General features: G+C 38.8%; 1 protein-coding gene across 1 annotated transcript in view; it reads left to right on the top strand.

The window, feature by feature from the left end:
• The first annotated feature begins 9,959 nt into the window (after window positions 1–9,959).
• KCNMB2 (potassium calcium-activated channel subfamily M regulatory beta subunit 2) overlaps window positions 9,960–23,157 on the top strand; it is a 29,910-nt gene continuing 16,712 nt past the window's right edge. The window contains exon 1 of the mRNA XM_060100055.1: window positions 9,960–10,078. Coding sequence (XP_059956038.1) covers window positions 10,023–10,078 — 56 coding nt within the window. The 5' untranslated portion in view covers window positions 9,960–10,022. The remainder of the gene's footprint in view (window positions 10,079–23,157) is intronic.

The raw sequence follows: 23,157 nt of genomic DNA on the forward strand, positions 1-23,157 counted from the left end.
TATCAAAGGAATCTTTGTCCCCCTGGCAAAAACAAAGTACTGGGCTCTCAATTTGAGGCTGAGAACACTGAGTTCAGGATGCTGGTTTCCTCCAGGAGTAGAATCTTACACATGTCATTAGTAGCCAGTTCAGAGCACCTACTGGGAAAGACAGTTGACAAATTTGATTATAGTTCACCCAATGACCCCCATAGTTAGACCGAGTAGGACCTATGAACCATATTTTCTTGCCCCTCAAATATCTCCCTCACCAATCTGCCATAGCACCTAAAATTTCCACTATCACAGCTCCCCTCTGAGATAGAGTGGTGGTTTTAACAACCAGGTTAGAGAAGGAAGGGGTTGGGGGAGGGGGGCGAGCGCAGCACAGAGAGTGGGAGAAATCATGTAGAAGAGCCTGTTGGAATCCTGACAACAAAACAAGCTTTCTGCCCAAGACATCTGGCTCTATAGCGGTGCCTAGATCTACAGAAATCCTTTTCAAGGACCGTTAGGAGGCTCTCATTTTGCCTTTCCACTGGGTGCTTACTCTCTCTCTACTTTACTAGATTTCCCATGAGTATTACTGAATACTGCATTTAAGAAATGAGCAGAATGTAAAATAGAAAAAAATTACATCTAACCAGATACAAATCAGAAGTCAAGTAAGTCATGGGAACAGACCTTGATTACAATTTTCCAAAGCAGAAATAAAATTTTTCAGATGAAAAGAATCTGAGAGTCATCTCTGTCAATTCCCTCATGTTACATATGAGGAACTGGAGGCCAGGAGGCAAAGGGCTCCAGTTACAGATGAGTCAGTGATTCCATGGCTTACTCTTTTCTCCACTCTTCTCTCCACAGAAAATTAAAGATCACATTTATGAGTGTCTATTGAATATATTTAACTGTGTGGACTTTTATACAGATTCTATTATTTTCTATATTTAATATATACTTAACTTATTCCCAAGAGGTAATAATAATAGCATATGCTTAATTCCTCCTATATTGTACTTTTCATATATTAATGTCATATATATTCACATACTAACATACATATATTAACTTGCATATGTTCATGTTATATATACAGTGTACTGATATAATATATATGACATTATTACATTATAGAATCACAAAGCATATATCACCACGTATATTAACTCAATCTTCACAAAAACTCTATGAAGAATATACTATAATTACAATTCTCACTTTACAGAATAGAAAACAGAGGTGAAACAGTATTAGAAATTTGCCCAAGGCTACATAAATAATAAGGAGCAAAACCTGAGTTGGGGCCCACCTGTCCATGTTCTTACTATTATGTTTTGCTTTCTTGCCCTTTTCTCACACCTGCCATACTTTTCTACAAACTCTCATTTTCCCTCACTAACTTTGATGTGGGGAAGAATGTGGTACTCAAAGAAGAAATAAGTGAATGTTGCCACCATCATTTAGCACTCATGTATTTGATATGGATTTTTGCACTTGGTTTGCCTAGCAAAAAATATACAGGTCAAGACAGCATGGGAGACTTTTTCTTTGTGTGTTTTTTAAATTTTTTTAATTAATTTTTTATTGGAGTATAGTTGATTTACAGTGTTGTGCTAGTTTCTGCTGTACAGCAAAGTGAATCAATTATACATATACCTATATCCACTCTTTTTTAGATTCTATTCCCATATAGGCCATTACAGAGTATTGAGTAGAGTTCCCTGTGCTATACAGTAGGTTCCTATTAGTTATCTATTTTATATACAGTAGTGTGTATATGTCAATCCCAATCTCCCAATTTATCCCTCTCCCCCACTTTCCCCTTTGGTAACCATAAGTTTGTTTTCTACTTCTGTAAGTCTATTTCTCTTTTGCAAATAGGTTCAGTTGCACCATTTTTTTTAGATGAGAGCATGGGTTTTGGAGTTGCACAGGCTTGGGTTGAAATTCTGACTTCACCATTTAAGAGCTATGTGACCTCAGACAATTTACTTCCTTTTCTGAATATCAGTTTCCTCTCCTGGTAAATAGAGCTCTCATAAGGGTTACTGTCAGAATTAAATAAAGCAATGCATATAAATGCATTATTTATATAGGTCTAAAGAAATACTTCATACCTTTATGTTTATTATTAGCATTTCTAGTTCTTCTCTAGTAAAAGCTCTTATTATAGTTTATCTCCCTTGATTTTCGACTGAAATGGAAGCAAGAATTGAACCACATTCACCAAGAAGAGATAGATGGTTTCATCATAAATCTGTCATTTGTACCAATCTAGAAGGCACATGTGAGTTATGAGCAGGTTTTCTCACACCAGCTGTGTATGTGTGATGCCCAATAGAGTGAATGTTTAACAATTAAACTGGTTTTAAATATGTAGCATGAAGGGAATCAAACTGAACACCAGATGTGATTATCCACTTGAAAAGCTCATTAAGAAGCAAATTATGGAATAGTGGACTAATTAAGACCACGTAGAAATGTGTTTTCCATTTCTGCATAGAACTTTTAAAACAATGAATCAAACAGAAAGGCCATTGGTATGGCCAATTTGGAAAAAAAAAATTTTTTTCTCCTACTTCCTCCAAATGGAAAACACTAACATTTGCTGAGTGTCTACTCAATGCCATACATTATTTTAAATCATCAGTATAGCAGTTCTTTATGATATCTGTTACGACTTCGATTTTCTTTTTTTTAAATAAATTTATTTATTTTTGGCTGCGTTGGGTCTTCGTTGCTGCACGCAGGCTTTCTCTACTTGCTGCAGGCAGGGGCTACTCTTCGTTGCGGTGCACGGACTTCTCATGGCGGTGGCTTCTCTTGTTGCAGAGCACGGGCTCTAGGTGCATGGCCTTCAGTAGTTGTGGCGTACAGGCTCAGTAGTTGTGGCTCGCGGGCTGTAGAGCGCAGGCTCAGTAGTTGTGGCACATGGGCTTAGTTGCTCCACAGAATGTGGGATCTTCCTGGACCAGAGCTTGAGCCCATGTCCCCTGCGTTGGCAGGCGGATTCTCAACCACTGAGCCACCAGGGAAATCCCACTACTTAGATTTTCTTGATGAGAAACATGAGGCTGAGGGAAGTTTAAAAGTGTATTTTGGTTATGTAATTAGTATATTGTGGAGCTGGAGTAATTATGAAGGGATTTCAACCTCAAACTAATTTGAATTTCTTTCAGTTAAGCCCTGAGATCATCATTTCTGATAGCTGTTATGACTGTAGCTGTGATGCAAAACTTACTTCATCTCATGCACATGCATAACAACCTTATATTAAAGCCCCCCATCCACACTTGTCTGACCAGTCTGTCTCCTGGTCCAGATAGACCGTAAGCTCCGTAAGAGAAGAGTCATGCGGTTGTGTTCATCAATATATCCCCAACACCCAGGCTCAGTGCCTGCCACATAGTTACATCTTCAATAAGTACTTGTTGAATGAAGAAATGAATGCTGATTTAACTAAAAGAATAGAGTTCAGCTCCACAGTCATCCTTTCACAGGTGGCAACACTGCAGGAGGTGGGTGTGCATGTGGGGAAGGAGTGTTTTGTCTGCAGTTATGCAATTACTCAGTGACAGAATGGAATATTAGAAGCCCAGAGCCTCCAAACAGCTGAGTTCAATGAGCCAAGTTACTAGCAGGCTAAAGGACAGGTACATTATTTAACTTGAGTTGTGTCCTCCTGAAGCAGAAATCAAGCACATCACAATTACATGAACAACAGTTGGCCCACACGTGTCACAGAAGTCATAAGTGCCTCCCACACCAGTCACAGGAGTCCATACGTGGTCAACCCAGCCATTAAAAAGCAGTCTGAGGACAGGAATAAAGACGCAGACGTAGAGAATGCACTTGAGGACATGGGGAGGGTGAAGGGTAAGCTGGGACGAAGTGAGAGAGTGGCATGGACATATATACACTACCAAATGTAAAATAGATAGCTAGTGGGAAGCAGCTGCATAGCATAGCACAGGGAGATCAGCTCGGTGCTTTGTGTCCACCTAGAGGGGTGGGATAGGGAGGGTGGGAGGGAGACACAAGAGGGAGGGGATATGAGGATATATGTATACATATAGCTGATTCACTTGGTTATACAGCAGAAACTAACACAGAGTTGTAAAGCAATTATACTCCAATAATGATGTCAAAAAAAAAGTAAAATAAAAAAAAATAGAAAGCAGCCTGCAGTAAAAATTCAGAGAATCGTTCTTATTTGATTCTTCTCAAAGAGGCTGTAATGTTCAGGGATACACTTCTTTACCTCTAAAGGTGAAGAGCAAAGGGAACTATTCATTCTGTCTTCCAGGCATCAACTGGGGGAGAAAGGTATTACATTCCTGTTACGGCATTGTCAAGAGACTATTCAGTAGCATGTGCTATTCCTCCAAATGATATCATTTAAGCGGTGGACAGAGAAACAGGAACCCAACAAAGAAATGGAATGAACAGCTCAGGGGTGAGAAAGAGAACCAAGAGAGCATTGTTCTGTAAGTCAAGGTGGTAAAGCATTTTTAGAAGACGGAAACAACCAAAAATATCAAATTCTGCAAGCTGAGAGGCTAAATAAGGTGTGGAAAGACAAGAAGCTATTGGACATACCCACTGGGAAGTTGTAGCACCCTGAGAAAGGGTGGTTCTGGTATAGTGCAAATGTCGTTCGTTATTCTGACTCATCCATGAACTATCTTAGAAGCAGAAATGGGTGGCTTGGTGCCTGCACATAGAACACACTTATAAATGCTGTCAAACGGACACCCGAATGACTTAATTAAAACAAAGTATAGTGGTTCATTGAGGAAGAAAACATCCCAAAGATATTTAAAACTGCTCTTAAGAAGTACCAATGTTTTCTAAATTAAATCCCTAGGTCTAAAATTATCACCTTACATTTGGCTTCTCCCTCCAAAGGCCCTGGAGCCGAAACAACTCAATTCCTCGGGAGAACATATAAATTGCCGTCTGCAAATGATAAAGTCTCACACATTAGAAGCATTCCTAAATTTCTGTGCTTTGAGTGGCCTTTTAAGTTGCTACTGTGATGTCATTAGTGTTACAATTTTACACAAGATTAGACATGTAATTAGGTGTTAAATAGTTCCACTGGCTCCTGCTTGCTGTTTAATAAAGCAGAGTGCATTAAGAGTATCCCATATGCGCAGCTCAAGGCCACTGACACTAGAAAACCGCATCTACTTTGCTCTTTCCCTGCCTCGTACGTACACCACTTGTCCTTGCAGCTGTCACCTCGAGGCCTCAGCACTGATAGGAAATGAGAAGCCACTGCACAGAGTAGCACTCATAGAACTGTTACTCTCCAGCTGAAGCTTCTGGGAGCAGGGGGAGTCTCCATAAAGAACTCAAATGAAACCAGAACCTGAGAGTTTGTAGCAGTGTTTCCCACCTTGGCTGCACACCAGAGTCACCTGGGAAGCTTTTTTAAAAATTCCCATGCCAGGGACCCACCCCCAGAGATTCTCACGGGTCTGGCTTGAGATCTAGTCCCCAGGATTTTTTTTAATTCCGCCTGATGATTATACTGTTCAGCCAGTGTTCAGAGCCACCACATTTATGCTCCTCTTGCTGGGATGGGTATCAAAGTGAATGAGGAAGTATTTCACACGTCATTATCTCAGTATCTCAGAAAACTGTTTTCCCTCTGCCACTGACCCATAAGAAAAAAAAATCAATATTCTCAATGTACAAGTACAAAGCACCTTAACTGGATTTTTTTTTACAAAAAATATAAAATCCAATTCACTTGCTCTTAAAATTATTAACAAGGGGAAAAGAAGTAAACTAATGTTTAGCATATGCCTTGATTTACCTTAGGTACTTTTGCATCTATAAACCCATTAATCTTCCAAGCAACCCAGAAAGGCAAGTATTATTATTCCCATTTTCACAGCTGGGGAAACTAAGACACAAAGATGTTAAACTGACTTGTCCAAAGTCACACAGTTGGTAGGTGGTGATGCCAGGAGGCAAACAAAGAGTCCCCGTCTGACTCTCCTGTTCATATTCTCATTAGATCATGCTGCCCTTTCTAAAGAAAACCTTACTGAGTGATAATACAGCAAGCAACAGAGTCCAAGTCAATAAAAGAGACAGAGGGAGCAGGACAATCAGGAAAAGGAAAGAGAGGAGGTGGGGAGTGGGAAGAAGGAACGGCATCCCGAACTAAGGAAAGGATCTGGAAGGAGAGGGTGGCTGCAGCCAGCAGTAGTGAGCCACAACACAGGAGGCCGACATCAGTACCCATGGTCTTGTTACCAAGCAAGGGTTCGCTGCCCAAAGCCCATAAAAGCCAATAAAATGGCAGCAGCTTTTGAGAAAAGAAAGAGCTTCACTGTGAGGGTGACCAGCAAGAAGACAGGAAGCAAGGCTCTCAAATCTGTCTCCCAGATCCAGGGATCAAGGTGAAATTTAAAGGGTTAGAGGAATTTCAAACTTGGAAGTTGACTGACGAGTCTCGAATCAGTCCATATAAACTACTGGTGCTGCTGGAAGACAGATTTTTTTATTGAAGGACTTCTCGCTTCATAAAGGTCTCTGGTGACAAATGTCTATTCTTTGAGTCCCACAGACTGAAGATTCTTGGTCCAGGGTTATCCTGGAGACGCGAGTTCCTGTCTTGCACATGCAGTGCTGTCTCTGTAAAATAACTCCAGGTCTGATTAATCAACAACATGTTTTAGGGAAACAAAACCAGTTTAAGCTGGTCAGTGTTTTATGTATGCACTGTTTCAGTCATGCTTTCCAATAATAGACACTTATATGGTCAAGGCAGGCAGCAAACACAACCAGTGTGTCACCGTGTATCCTGCATTGCGCTAAAAGATGCATAAGACACAGCCCTGCCCTGGAATGCATTGCTCTAACAGAGGTAAGTACCAAGAATTGGAAGCAGAGCTGAGGAAGCTGTTTCTGTGAGTCAGAAAAGACTTCACAGAAGAGATGACATCTGAGATGGCCTTGAAAACAGAGGTACGCACTCACCTGGTAGGAAAGGCAGGCAGAGAGAAAGTGTGAACTGAGTCAGGGAGGTAGAAGCCCACCGAGGTGTGTGCTTGAGAAATGGAAAGGGACCCTTTATAAACTCCTGAGGCAAAGAAATTGTTACATTCTCCCTGACTCCTGCTTTCACTCAAGGCCAAGATTATGTCTTCTAGGACATCTAGTTTTCAAACTATACTCATCTGCAATCATATAGTCATGGCTCAGCCAGGTTCACCCCAGTTCCTAGGTCATTTAATGATGGAATTAGATCCAGGTCTCCTCCCCTTGCCCTCGGGCCTGTGCATCCACTAAGACGGATCTCTTTTTCATGCTAAGATTCCAAATTACAAAATTTTATAAAGTGCTTTCTTTGTCTCTATATCACTTTCCTAACCACAATTCAAATGAGATGCTCCTTGTCTTATAAAGTGAGCAGAGTTGAAGTGATTACTTGAGGAGCTCAGGAGGGCTGCATTTGAGCTGAGGGAACCACCAAACCAGCTCCCGTTAACATATTCTCGGTGTTTCTCTGAAGCCTGGAACTTTTTTCAACCTCTACAGAACCTTTATTGTGTTATCCTTAAAGCAGCTACTCCCTTCAATTTTAATTAACAACAAACTTAGCAGGTTTTAAATAACATTTTGTCTTTGTGAAAGAAAACTGGGGTGGAAAAACTCCAAATCCACTTCTTAGGATAAGCTGAGGAGTCATTAAGTCCTTTCCAACAAATTTTAGACAGTTAATTAGAATAAGTATACCCTTCATATCTTCCTTTCTGTATCATCTTCAAACAACAGAGCAAGGGTGCAATGCTGAAATAATGACACACAGTCTGAAGAGTATCCTAAGTATATTAAAATCACTGCAACCCCTTTCACTTTGAATGATTTCAAAGCATTTATAATATGGACTGTGTGTCTATTAAATGCTGGCTAATAACCAGTAACAGGATGGGAGCTCAGTAATTTATTGCTTTCCCTGAACTGAACGTGTGACACTTTTCTTTGTCTGCTCCAACCCAATCCTTGAGGAGTGACTAAAGTGATCAGAAGATGCCACCAGAGTCAATGTTGAAATAGCTTCCTGAAAGTTTAAGCCAATCCTCATTCTTATGAAGTAGTTCATTCAGCTTACATTAAAATCATTCTTATTTCCTGAAAACTGACTAGTTTTAATAACAAATTTAATTCCTATTCTATTTTATGTGTTTTAAAGATATTCAAAAGGAAACCTAAATAATTTTAAACATCCCATATCCAAGTCATTTAAAGAGCTAGCAGATTCAACTTCTAAATCTTTCTGAAAATGTCTAGGGCATCCATTCAGGTATATCTTTTAGTTCTGGTCATTCATCCTGGGAGACCAAGGTGGAAGGTTGTCAAACCCCAGCCATCTCCCATGGCCTCTGTTCCTTCTATCTCTGATGCTGACCCAAGGGTTACAGAAGGAGATCTATTTCCAGATCTATTTCCAGAAAGTCAGTAGACAATGATTTAAAATACACTTATTGATTTTTCAATTTACTGAGTCACAAAATTTTGGAGCTGAGAGGGATTTCAGATGTTATCAATTTCAAACTTTCCATGTTACAGATTAAAAACAACTAAGCCCTAGAAAAGATAAGTGACTTTCTCAAGGCCACACAGCTAGTTAGTTTTAAAAAAAAAAGTGGGGCCAATAAGCAATTACTGACTCTGAGTACATGCTCTGAGCCCTAGCTGCTTAGTGTTTCCTGCAGACCAGCAATATCAGCACCACTGAGAGCTTGTTAGAAATGCAGAATCTTGGGCCCCCTCCCCGGACTCACTGAATCAGAATCTGCATGATCACAAGATCCCCAGGTAATTCGTATGCACATTGAGAATCACTGGGTTAGACAGTAATGTGTCTTTCCTCAGAAAGCATGAGTATTGGAGACAAGTAGACATGGGTCCACCTTTTCTAAATCTCCTAGAAGCATCATTTTTAATCTAAAAATAATAGCATTATCTACCTTGCAGGGTTTTCATAATATGAGCATAACACAGATATAGGCATATACATTTCATGATATATACATAGATAATATATGCAAACTGTCTGGCATGTATCTAATACAGTATATAGTAGTTAATATTATTTCCAATCTCATGCTTACCATTAAGACTGTGCTCAACCAAAAGGAAAGCCACGAGTGACTATGCATCCATGAAGGAATCACCTTTCCTCCTTCCTTTGTTCTATTTGTTAAATATCATTTTAACTTTTATATGTGATTAAGATTTCTGTGATGTTTCATATTTATAACTTCAAGGTGACAGAACTAATCCCCAAGCCAAGTCATGACCAAAAGAATACAACAGTCCTCTAGTATCTTGACTCTGGATCCTATAAACCTGGCCGTTAGGAGCCAGAGAATATCTACTGCCGCTGCTGCCATGACTTTCTCCGAGACTCAACTGCCAAGGCATGAACCCACAGATATGGCAACAGTTGAACACATTTAAAAGATGATCTCTCGTCAGTAAGATGTCACATCTGTCAGCATCAAGGAAAACAGTTTGAAGAGGAACAGAGAAATAGAAAAAAAAATAGAAACAAACCTGAACCAAAATTTTGGAAAAATATAGAATAATAAACTGTACCAAATTATATTTTTGGAGGAGACATCTTAGAGGGAATATGGTAATAACATCAATTAGAAAACTGTGTTTCCCTAACACAATGGCTCTTAATCCCAGCAGTGCATTAGAAACAACTAGGAGGCTTTAAAAAAAATTGAATGCACATTTCTGAGGGAGGCACCCAGGCTTCAGTGCTTTTTAAAAGATTTCCAGTTGATTTTAACGTGCAGCCAGGGTTGAGAACAACTGCCCTACAGCAACAGAAACCTGGTCTTATTTAACATGGTCAATCCACTGAGAGTTTACTGGTTGCTATTGATACACAGTTCCCCAAACTTTAAGTACTGTATTTAACTTCAGTGTGTACCTCTTCTAGGTCTTTTCGCCATTCTTCCAGGACTTCCACCATAAGGAAAGGAGCCCCTGGACCAACATCCTCTAAGATGTTTATATGGACCAGTGGCCGGACCTCTTCATCTTACAGACATGATGAGAAAAGGTAAATCACTGGGACTCTGGAGGCTTTTCAGAATCATTTAACCGGAATACCCAGAGAGTATGCCAAAGAGAAAGCATTAGGCAACTGAGCTTTATATTTTGCAATTGTTAATGTGGGATGGGCTCTACATTGAGGGGGTGGGGTTTTAGACACTTTAGCCATCCTCCTCCTTGCATTCTCCATGCTCACTCCTAACACGTAGCTTTACAAAGGCTGTTCCCTGTCAGAAATGCCCTTTACACATGCACATATACACACACTGGTCACTTAGCTAACTGTACCTCTGCCTTCAGATATCCATCCAATCAGAACCTCCCACTATCCTCTTGATCAGCACAGAATTTGTGTTTTACTCTCCCCTGAATTTTCACCTCCTACCACCATACCTGGCACATAGTAAGTGCTCAATAAATACCGAACTGAAATAATGAAAATTGCATTTCAAGGCAGTGGACATATGGCAGGGAAGGAAAGCAAAAGCTAAGAGAGAATGAAAAAAGGATAGACAAGTCCATGGAGCCCTCAAACTCCTTGGAAGAATAGCCTGGGGTCGGGGAGGAATGGGGGAATAAGAAAAAAAAATTAAAGGGCAAAAGCAGTGATAATGAAAGACAAAATGACAATTATGCAGCTCAACCCAGCCCTCCAACTTGGGAGTAAATACATTCATAAAATTCTCTGGCCATTTTTAATATTTGGTTTCTCTTTCTTTTTTTCTCCTGCATCTCTCTCTTTCTTATTGAACTGGTACTATTATTTGGGTTTGATGAAGCTAAATTTTAAACACAACTGCCTACATCAACATATTGCAGCTTAGGCAAGGCTCACCTGCCTGCAGAATCTGACAGAAATCAGGATTGATAAATGTGGGCACAAGAAGAAGGACCTCAGGGAGGTTTACCTGAGTGTAAATTTTATAGCTGGTACTTCTATTTTTCCTTTTAAAAATCTGTATTTCCCTACAGATAAAATCTTTTAAAAATTCTAAAGGCAAAACTGTTCTTCACAATAATTACATGCTACAGCAAAAATTTGGAAGCAATTTATTCACAATAGAAAATCTGTTAAATAAATCATGGAATGTAATGTATCAGTTAGCAGTTAAAAATGTTTTGGCATAATATTAACTGACAAATCAAGTTGGAAAAGTGCATACATACTATAATTGCAGCCACAAAAGAATATATACATAGGAAAAGGTGTGGAAGGAAAAGTACGCTTCTTACTCCTCCATTTTCCAAATGCTTTGTAATATGTTATATTATCTTAACTATGGAAAAAATGATATGATGTTTAAGTAAAATAGGTTTTCACATGCTTTTTCTCAATGCTTAATCAAGTTATTTTTCATTTGCTTTCAAGCAACTAAGTTGAATCATCTTTCAGCAAGAGCTTTACTATAAGACTGAAATTTTGTGTCATTTTTAAATTCCATATTTTGTATGAAATTTCCTCATTTCTTTAAAAAAAAAAAAAAAGGTTGCTACCATTGATGGTGCAGAAAGGCAGAGATTTTGTTGCCCTACAGGAATAGTGTGACTGTCAATGGCCAGTCCTCCTTAGATTTTGAAGGTTTCATCAGAGCAGGTGAAGCATGATGTATTTGTTTCAACTTCTATTTATTCTCAATGAGTAATTTAATTAAATACATTTTTCTATATATATAAATTTTTTACAAACAAAAGGATTAACATTTAAGAAGCAATTACTCTGCACTGCATGTTTTCATAAACTGTTCTCTTCTAATTTGTAAGATAAGGATTATTATGCCCAATTTACAGTTGGGAAAGCTGAGGCTTAGAGAGTTTAAGTAACTTCCAAGGGTGCAACAACTAGCCAGTGATTGAATCAAGATTCAAACCCAAGGTTGTACTCTCTCCCCCACACCCCATGGCTTACATAGACCCTTGTCAAACATGAGATATTTGGAGCAGCAGTGAACAACCAAGCCCACAGGGGGAAACTATGATAAAACAGAGCTGAAAATTATATATCACAGGAGATAATAAATATGTGAATATGATATATTGGCAATATTTGTGGCATTAAAAGGAGCAAATAATTAGCTTCATATCCTACACCAGTAAGATTCTATAAAACTCTTAATTACTACTTTCATGTTTTTATTTTCAAAGCATGATTTCAGTAACTATAGGGTTTTAAATAATTAAAATATTGACTCTAAGTAAATCATTTTCAGCAAGTTTTATTTATGGGATGGGGATGCCAAGGCTTATGAAATCAATCTGCATGACTTTGGCCTACAAAGTCAAAGACAAATGGAAAAACAGGCAAAGAATACAGCAATAGAATGACACTAAGCCAGTATCCTTAGTTTGATGTTGGTTCATTTGCCTGTACCTCTTTCTTAACCACATCTCTGTCTTCACCGCCTAATTCACAGACTCTTGTGGAACAAGACTCAGATTTAAAAACTGACTTTAAACAGCAGCTATTGCTCTGCTTAATACTCTTGGTGGCAGTAATCATGGTGATAAGGAAAGTAATGATGGTTGATAATAAATCTAGATAATTAAGGTCCTCAAGTTAATTATTTGCAAATAAATTAACTAGGTTGTCTGGAAGCACTGCCCAGAACTGCTGGTAACTGTTCTACCCTCAGTTTCTTATTCTGCAAACCTGGCCTCTGTGTGTTCAGCTTCTCCAACTGTGTTCCCCCGGCAATCCCAGAGGCCAGGCAGCCAAAAACCCTTGGCTCCACTCCACACTGCCTTATTCTGAGACCAGAGACAAATTTGTCAGGATATTGGCTTCCCTAGGATTCCTCAAGAGATGCAATATCAAGAAATAAGCTTACAGACAGGCAGAGCGACTAAGTGGAAGTAAAAGTCCACTGAAAATTCTGAAACCTAATTTTTATGGTTCGAGGGAAGTTGAAGTCAACTTTACATTTTTTCATTATTTTAATGCAAAGCCAGTCCTTTTTCTGATCCTCTGCTATAAGCAAAACACTGGTTTCTATCCTTATCCTCCATTCCACATGCCAGCAATGTGAAGGAATACTTTTTCTTCTCTGAACAAATTTCTTTGTTAGGTGAGCCGACGTTAATCTCTAAATCGCAGGAGGCAAAATAAAACAAGAGCAGCAATAACTAATTTAAAAATTAAAGAAGAGAGAGGTTATTAGCCAAGGACATTACCACTGAGTGTTTATCAAATATTCTTTGGATTGTTTATATTAAATATTGAATTGGTATAAAGGAACATTTATCACATGTTACCATACAGAGAATGATGATATAATAAACATCTGAGTACCCTTCATTAAGCTTAAAAACTAAAACAATCAGAATTTTTGAAGCCCTTGAGGGTGCTTCCCTAAGAGCGTCCCCCTCCTTATCCCTGCCCCCACCCAGAGATAACCACCCTCCTGTTTATCATTCCCTTGCTTTTCTTCATGAGTTTGTCACATGTGAATGCTCAAACAATACATTGTTTACTTCTAAATGTTTGGAGACTTTAAATAAATGGAATCATACCATATGAATTATTCTGCAACTCGCTGTTTTCACCAAACATGGTCCCATGATTTATCAGTGCTGATGTGACTAGCTGTAGCTTACTTCGTCTGCTGTGTAGTATGCCATTATATGAATATACCACCATTTATTCATCCAGTCTACTTCTCATAGACATTGGCATTATTTCCAGTTCTTTTTGTACTGACAATGCTGCTATAAAACTTTTTGTTCATGTCTCCTTGTACATATGTACAAACATTTCTTAAGTTTTACACCTAACTTGGGAATTGTTGATTCAAAAGTATGCACAGCTCCCACTTCACCAGGCAATGTCATTGCTTTCCAAAGCAGCTATAGATATGATTCCATTGCTCTAGAGTTTTAGGGGTTTTAATTTTCATCAATCCAGAGGGTATTGTGCTTTCAATTCCCATTTTTCAGATTAGTAATAAGATTGAGTCTACGTCCCTAGTCCTTTTCTGTAAAGTGCCTGTTCTAACATGTGGCCCATTTTTAATTGGATTTTTGTCTTTTTCTTATTGACTTGTAGGAATTCTTTATAAAAGTCTGTTTTCTTTCATTTAAAAAATTTAATAGACTATAGAAAGGTAACCATTGAGAATGGTTGAAAACAAAATGAGAGAACTGGAAGATAAAGTGAAAGAAATATCTCAAAATCCAGAGGAAAAGTTACAAAGAGATGGAAATCTTAAGAGGAAGGATCAGAAAGTTACATGTGAATGATAAGAGTTCCAGGAGAGGGAAAAGAGATGGAGGAGAGAAATAACAATGAGACTTCCTTTTCTGACAGTATAGTAGACCAAATACACCAACCCTCCTGCAGCAACAATTTAAAATGCTATATAAACTATTAAAAACTTTTATAAAAGTCTTTATTAACCCTTTGTGTGCAAACAGCTTTTCCCAGTTTACTTGTATTTTCACTTTCTTTATGATGTCTTTTCATAAACATGGCCTTAACTTTAATGTGTTCTCAGCAATTTTTCAACATTTTGAAATCCTTTCCTATCCCAAGTTCAAAAGGGTATGCTCTGATACAGTTAATATTTTGTAGGTTTGCCTTTCACAATTAAGGCCTTAATCATCTGAAGTTTACTGTTGTGTGTGGTGTGAACTAGGCCTCTATTTTTTTCTGTATAGATAACCAATTGTCCAGCACCTTTTGCTGGATAGTTTGTCCTTTCCTCAATGATCTAAAAGTACACACGTATCATATATTAGGTTTCCACATACACATGGATATGCTTCTGGATCTCTACTCTGTCCTACTGGTCATTGTCTACCTCAGGCAAACACCACCCCTGAGCTTACAAACATTAGCATTATAATGCATCGTGATATCTGGTATAAAAGTTGCCCACCTTGTTCTTTTGTAATTAGAATTGTATTTGCTATCCTTAGATGTTTGCACTCCCATACTTATTTTAGAATCAGCTTGTCCAGTCATACCCCACTTCCCACAAAAGCTCTTGTGATTTTTATTGGAATTTTATGAAAGCTATTAATTTGTGGTAAATTTGCATCTTCATGTCACCAAGTCTTTTTCTGAATATGATCCTCCAAATGATTTGTATAATCTAGGTAGAACTTACCTATAAATAATCAGAGCCTGGTATTTCCATTATGAGGATATTTTAAATCGATGATTCAATTTTTAATGATTTAGAACTATTTACATTTTCTAGCTATTTCAAAGCAGTTTCACTAAGCCATACATTTGTAAGAATTTGCTATATATTTAAGTAAATCATATATCAAAGTTTTTAAATGTCTTGCTATAAAGTTGTTTCTAATATCCTCTATTATCTTTCTAATCTAACTGTATCTGTACTTATGGTTTTTAAATTCCTGATATTTATTTGAGTCTTCTCTAGTTTTTCTTAATCAGTCTCATCAGAGGTTTGTCTATTTCATTAGTCTTTTCAAAAAACTAATCTTTGATTTCATTGATTCTTTAATACAGTGCATCTTTTATTCCATTTATTTCTACTCATGGTTATTATTTCCTTCCTTACACTTTCTTTTAATATATTCTATTAATCTTTTCATAACTCCTTATGTTGGATGCCTAGCACATTAATTTTCAGGCTTTCTTCTTAACTAATATAAACATTTAAGATTATTTAGTTCTATCTAATAGAACTAATAGAAGGTGAGGATGTACATACATCTCAAAAACATAGGAGACTTTGGTGGGCGGAAGGCAGAACAATGGCTGTTTTAATCCATGCCACTCTCAGCTCTGCCATATGAGATAATGAGTTGAGTGCTCCTGGGGCAAAGATACATAGCAACTCTGCCTGTTTCAACTCAGCTGGCGTTCAGCAATCCATTGCCCCACAGATTCACTTTGTAGGATCTAAGAGAAGGCACTTTTCCTTGAAGTCTGGAAACTAGAGCTCTCAGTGCCAGAAAAGCTTGAAATTTTCCTAGAAGGAATACTAAATGTATAGTGATAGAGTACAATGGGCACTGATAGGAAGAGAGAAGCCAGGAGTCTGTTCTAGCCATGTTTCTCTGATTTACTTGGTTTCACTTGGCCATTGAGCCTCCCTACACGGGCTGCCTCAGTGTAGGGAGGCTCAATATTGAAGCCTTTTCTAGCCCACATAAAGGAACATACTTTGTGAGCCTAATAAATGCAAGAGAATGAACCTACAAAGATGAATGTGGTCTGGCTCTAACTCTTGAGCCACTCAATATTCACTGGGCCAGAGAGGCATAAATATAAATATTTAGAATGTTAAGTATTATGGTTACTATGGTTAGGTTTCTGAAGGGCCTCCCCAAGTTATGACAGATATACATAATTCTTTATTCCCACCTTCCCTCCTCTTTCCTGCACCTGTCAGTGCCCCTTGCCTCTCTGACTGCTTTGGGACCCTTTGTAGATCTGTCTTCTTGCCCTTTCCAAGTTCTAGTACCCTTGCTGAGTTTTGTTTCTGACTACCTAGGGAGTCTCATTAAAGCCCACAGTGTTCATAGTTACTTCTGGACACAAATGATGTCCATATCTAAATTTTCATCTTCTCTACCACTGCTTTTTTTTCAACCCCTATTTAACACCCGAAATGCTGGGAGAGTTTCAGAATCAGTCTCTTAGCCTCCAGGAATAAACCATTCCAAACAGCCAACCACACTAACGTGAGTGATCTTTCTAAAGTACAAAGCTAATTATATCACTTTCTTGCTTAAATTCTTTTAGTGGCTCCTCTAACTTCAGAAGACATACAACACCCTTTATCTCTGACCCCTGCCTATCTAACCAGCTCATTACCTGCCATCCCCCACTCACTGGATCCTGGAATCCAACCACTCTCAGCTACCCTATTCCCCTTATCAATTGTTTGCTCATTGGAGATTTAATTCAGTCTATTACTGAATCCTTTAACCATCACCACTTAAACTGTTATGGCCACCTTGGTTTAATTAAACATGAATTAAAACATTCATGTTCATAAATCAAGTCCTGAGCCAAGTTATCCATCACCAATCTACTGAATGCCCAGTTCAAGGAGTGTCCAATACAGTGATAGCCAATTTGCCTGAAGCCAAATTGCCAAATACTAATCCATTTGCCAGTTGATCTTTTTGGTGAATTTATCAAATTTAGTTACTTACCAAAAACTTTGTATAATCATTGTAACCCTCATAGTTCTATGGGTTAGTAGGAACCAAAAAGACTGCAGGGGACCCAGATTTGGGGCCTTGAGACTCTCCTCCTCTGTCTCTCAGTCTCTGCAGCCATTGTCCCTCTATCTCTCAGCCCCTGTGTCTTTTCCTCCCTGTGCTCCAGACACCCTCTGTTTTCAGGGTCCCCTGTTCTCAGGTCTTCCTCCCCTTCCCCCAACCCAGCCATGCCCTACTGCTCTCTCTATTCTTTGTTTCCTCTCCTCTCTGCCCCTGGGTTTCCCTCTCTCTAGGATCAGCAGGCCAGGCTGCATTATGCTGATTCTGCTCTTCAACCTTCCCCCAGCAGAGGGTCCCACCAATCTTGTCCAGATCCCTCCTGTTCCAATAATAGGACAAGAGCAAAGACAAATTAAACATTTTGTTATAAGGACAAAATAAAACTGTTCAAATAAAACTTAGCAGAAACTTCAAAAAGCTGTTAAAAATTCCCCACCCAAAATCAATTACCATAATCTTATGAATAGTTAAAAGAAACAAATTTTGGTTAATTGATAAAGTTGCCAAATCTATCAAAGTCATGAAATTTGCACAAGAATCTCAGTGATGCTAAAATGTTAGCAAAACAGCAAATAACTCTAAAAAGGACTTGAATAAAATCATTATAAACGGAAAGGCTCCCATATGAAATGCTAAATTTTTGCTATATCTATTAGAAGAATATATTCATACACATATTCAAAAAATATATATCTATGAATATATTCATAAGAATATATTTATAAAGAGACTAAACCTACCTCAGAAACTTACTTAGCTTTAAAAAAAAAACAAACAGATCTTAAAATACTGTTAAAAAGAACATATTATAAGAAGAATAGAATTCAATGTATTTTTAAAATATCATCTTAAAATATTCTTAAGAAAATATATTCATATTAATCTACTATACTTAAAACAATGCTCCTTAAAATAGGTCTTTGTTAAATCTGTGACTAAGTGGGCAAATTATTCATCTGGCAAAGTGATCCTTCAATAAATTGGCAAATTGGCTAATCATGGTGCATTAGCCATTCAGTAACTGAACCTTTGGCAAATCAGCGCCCAGCATATTGACTTGCTTCCTTTCTGTACTCATTACAATAAGTCTCCTTACAATGCATTGTAATGATTGGTATCTCACCCAGCTCCCTCAGGACATGTTTTATTCACTCTGTATTCCCCAGAACTTGGCACAGTATGTTTCATCTTATGAAGACTTTAAAATGCTGACAAATGAATAAACAAATGAATTAATAAATGACATTTACCCTGCCTTAACATGAATAGTTTTCTTCCTGCAGGCTAAATACCAAGGGAATCTGAATTTAAATGAGTGAAGCCCAAGGAAAAATTTTTTTCTTGCATATTTTACTCTTTATATCCATGTTTGTATATGTACAGCCTCATAAATAATTTGCTTGTGAACCACAGGACTACTATCAAACTTTAAAAAACTATCCAAATATGGAGTATGAAATAAAATTGTATTGTGTTGACTATGGCTTGAGGTAAATATAAAGCTTTATTGGACAATTAAAATTTTTTATACAAAATATTTTGTTATACTTGAATTTGTCTTGTAGTTTTATTAATAACTCACATTCCCCAAAAGGATTTGGGCAGAATGCTCCCTGTATATGTAGAAAAGACTGCACATATGTACTATTTGTTATTGCCAAAATGTATAAATGCTGATTTGTATCCACCATACTGATTCATGGTTCACCATGAACCATGAAGCCACAGCTGCTCCAACAGAGCTTAAACATACTGCTTCACCAGTATACACCAAGGCTAGATCTGCTTCAGAATCATAAATCCAAATTCCTGCTCTATACCTACGGTTGAATATCCCCCATATTCGAAACTTATTTTATAGTCATGCCCCAGAGTCATTATTCCTCCTGAGAGCTCTACTTCAATGAACTATTCTAGCCTTCATTCCCTTATTTCTCCCCCTACCCCTTTTAAGAAGATTCCACAGAGAATAGACACAAAGAGCCAAAGAGAGATGAGCTGTCCACTCTGTTAGTAGTGGCGGAGTAACCCCCAAAGTAAAAGGCTTCCTAGTATGAAGGACGATGTTTAGGCCTGAGGCCCAAAATATAGCATCATGCTCATTCCCCCGGCTTTGAAGACAACTTGGCATAGGAGGGGCACCTCACTAATCCACTTAGTCTCAGGCTATGGACACTCCCTTCCCCACCTGGGGCTTACTACCTAGAGATAGCGAGGCCAAGGCACACCAGGCCTGAACAAAGGCAAGTCCAAAAGGGTGAGAAAACAATTGTGCCACTCATAAACAGTGATCTTCAGTCTCACCCAAAATGTAGACAGGGTCTCTGACTGTCAGGCTCTGGCCTATCTCACCAATCAGATTAGTCAATCCTCACCTGAGCTCAGGACACTATGTTTGTGGGGGAGAGAATCTATAAATGAACAATCAGCCTCTCCCTTCTTATCCAGGACAGCAAAAACACCCCCTTTGGAACCAGGAAGAATAGCAAAATAAGGACCCCTGCTTTAACACCCTCTACTATTTCCCCAGTCGTCCAAGTTAAGTTCTTGGGCATAAATCTAAACTATATCCTTTTTCTCACTTCCTCATCATCCCCTATATTCTATAAGTCACCAAATCCTGAAGTTTTATCTCCTAGATATTTTTCCATACATCCTTTTCTCTCCATCTATGCTACCTCGATCCTAGATCCAGCCCTCATCATCCTTTACCAACACTATAGTAACAATCCCCTAATTCTTCTTTCTGATTTAAGTCTGCTTCCATCGCTAATCTAATCTCCACCCTGAAGCCAGAGTGATCATTCTGAAAGCCAGTTCTGATCATGTCAACCTCTGCCATCTTCCCATTAACTACAGGATAAAGGCCAAGTTCCTTAAATGACTTACAAAAACTCTTCATAACCTACTACCTCTCCAAACTCATCTGCCCCATTTCCCCTGTCCCACACTCATCCGAGTAATAATAAAATTTGTGTAGTTTCTGACAGTCAGCATGTAGTTGCAAATCTCCATCCTTTGTTCATGTGATTCCTTCTGTCTGAAATGCCCTTGATTCCCTGTGTCATTTGGTTAACTTGGATTCAATCTTGAAGATTCTGTTTAAGGCATTTCTCTTCCAGGATGCCTTCCCTAACCTTAATCCTTGCTCCCTGTCCTGCTCTCTCAGGCTGGGAAAATTACTCCTCTTCTATACTCATGCTGTGAATGGCTCCATCATTGAATTTACTACCCTATGTTGATATTTTTTTTCATGTTGGTCTTCCTGCTGGGTAGGGGCCACATACAATAACTAGAGGTTACCAGCATTCAAAATAAGTTCGTAGACTTTAACTGAATCTTTATTCCTCCAAATTATTCATTCATTCCTTAACTTATCCATTAATTCAATTAGCAATAAATTCATTATTGTTGAATTTCATGAGTATGTCCCACCTCACTCACCCACTTTCATTTTGCTGAGTAATATCCTGATTTCCCAGATGTGTTTAGCCTGCATGGAAACCAATAATTTCCCCTCTTCTCTACACATCCCAGAGCACGTGAAGAACATTTGTTAACCACTTCCAAATTGTGATTTGTTTTTAAATTACCCATTTGAATCATTTTTGTATTCTTCTTGTTCTAGTAACATAACGGACTGATTACACTGCATCTCTTTTATGGGTGTAGACTGATGTAAGTGAGGCAGTGTGACAGCCTACTACTCTGGAGCTGAGACTATTGCTCCCTCCTTGCTGTCGCCCACCTGCAGGAAATCCAAATCTCAATACAGCCATTAGAATTAAATACATTTTGATAAATAACAACAGGAAAGTAACAAAAGATTATTATTTTACAGCAGGCTTTTGAAGCCACTCAGACTCAGCCTGTCTCTTCTTGCTTCAGAAGTCTGGCTTTAACTGAATGGGCATTGATTTTTTTTTTTTTTCATTCAGGTTCATAGAGGTTCAAGTTTAAGAGCTTTGATATAAATCCTACATTTTCCAAAGAAAATCTCACAAAAGAATGGGGAAACTTAGAGGATGGGTGGTGGCTAACCTGAGGAAGTCAAAAGCCTGCAAGATGGCCAGCCAGCTAGCTAGTCCAGAGGCACTGGGCTTGGGAGCTGGAGAGTAATAAAAAAGATGGGCTCTCAGAGCGTCTGGCCATGAGGAGAATGAGTGGCCATGAGTGAGTGCTGGTGGGAAAGAGGCAGGAAGGACACGGTCAGGAAAAGATGAGGAACAAAGGCCTCTATTTAGCTATGATTCTCCTACTATAAAGGGCCCACTCCTCAAGGAAAGAGTAAGATTTATATAAACTACCTCAAGAAGAGAATTTTTAAATAATAGCAATAATGATAATAAACTAATCCATTAATTTTATACTCTAATAACCAGATTAACATATAGTCTTCCTTAAAACCTTTTGGAAATACACTAAGTACATACATGTTCTCACACTTCTATAGGAAATCAAAATATCTAACAACCAGTCCAGAATGAACCAGCGCCCCAGAATGTATGCCAGCCATAAACACCAGTAAGGCCATCCTGGAGCATGAAGCTGAATAGAATCCCTGAATATACACACAATTATACAAATAACAGGCATCTCTTTCCTCCTCTGCAAAGTTCCACACTGGATTCTAGTTCTTTTTCAAGCAACGAGAGTGACTAGTGATGAAAATTTAAAAGGAAAATCTGAAGTCTGTCTCGTGTATGTTGGCTTTTTATCTGAAGCTTAAAATAAAAATGGCATAAGAGCTTCTTTCTTCATTTTCAGCATTCTATGTGTCCTCCTCTCTGTCCCCAAGCCCTAAAAGCCAGCAACTCCCCCACTCCCACACCCCTGCAATCCAAAGCTCCCTTCTCCGTGGCTTCTTGGTTGCCTGTGTTTCCAGAATCCTTGAGCATTGCCTTCCTTCCCATATTTCTTCCTTCTCCAACCAGCCAGCACCCCCAGCAATTTCTCACTTCTTTTCTGCCTTCTCTGCCAGACCTTATTTCAAATCCAACCCTCCACTCATAAGCTTTCTACACTATTCACTGCCTTGATATTCTGTCCTTTAGAAATTCTTTGGAGAAGAACAGCAATTTTGGGATGTTCCGATGGCCATGTCATAAAGCTGTAGCTCCCGGGGCCTCCCTGGTGGCGCAAGTGGTTGAGAGTCCGCCTGCCGATGCAGGGGATACGGGTTCGTGCCCCGGTCTGGGAGGATCCCATATGCCGCGGAGCGGCTGGGCCCGTGAGCCATGGCCGCTGAGCCTGCGCGTCCGGAGCCTGCGCGTCCGGAGCCTGTGCTCCGCGACGGGGGAGGCCACAACAGTGAGAGGCCCGCATACCGCAAAAAAAAAAAAAAAAAAAAGCTGTAGCTCCCCACACCATTTTTATTTTTATTTTTTTGAATTTTATTTATATTTTTATACAACAGGTTCTTATTAGTCATCAGTTTTATACACATCAGTGTGTACATGTCAACCCCAATCGCCCAATTCATCCCACCACCACCCCCACCCTGCTGCTTTCCCCGCTTGGTGTCCATACGTTTGTTCTCTACATCTGTGTCTCTATTTCTGCCCTGCAAACCAGTTCATCTGTACCATTTTTCTAGGTTCCACATACGTGCGTTAATATACGATATTTGTTTTTCTCTGACTTACTTCACTCTGTATGACAGTCTCTAGATCCATCCACGTCTCAAAAAATGACCCAATTTCGTTCCTTTTTATGACTCAGTAGTATTCCATTGTATATATGCACCACATCTTCTTTATCCATTCACCTGTCGATGGGCATTTAGGTTGCTTCCATGACCTGGCTATTGTAAACAGTGCTGCAATGAACATTGGGGTGCACGTGTCTTTTTGAATTCTGTTTTTCTCTGGGTATATGCCTAGTAGT

The sequence above is a fragment of the Mesoplodon densirostris genome, chromosome 5 (genome assembly GCF_025265405.1).
Source record: "Mesoplodon densirostris isolate mMesDen1 chromosome 5, mMesDen1 primary haplotype, whole genome shotgun sequence".
Classification (NCBI taxonomy): domain Eukaryota; kingdom Metazoa; phylum Chordata; class Mammalia; order Artiodactyla; family Ziphiidae; genus Mesoplodon; species Mesoplodon densirostris.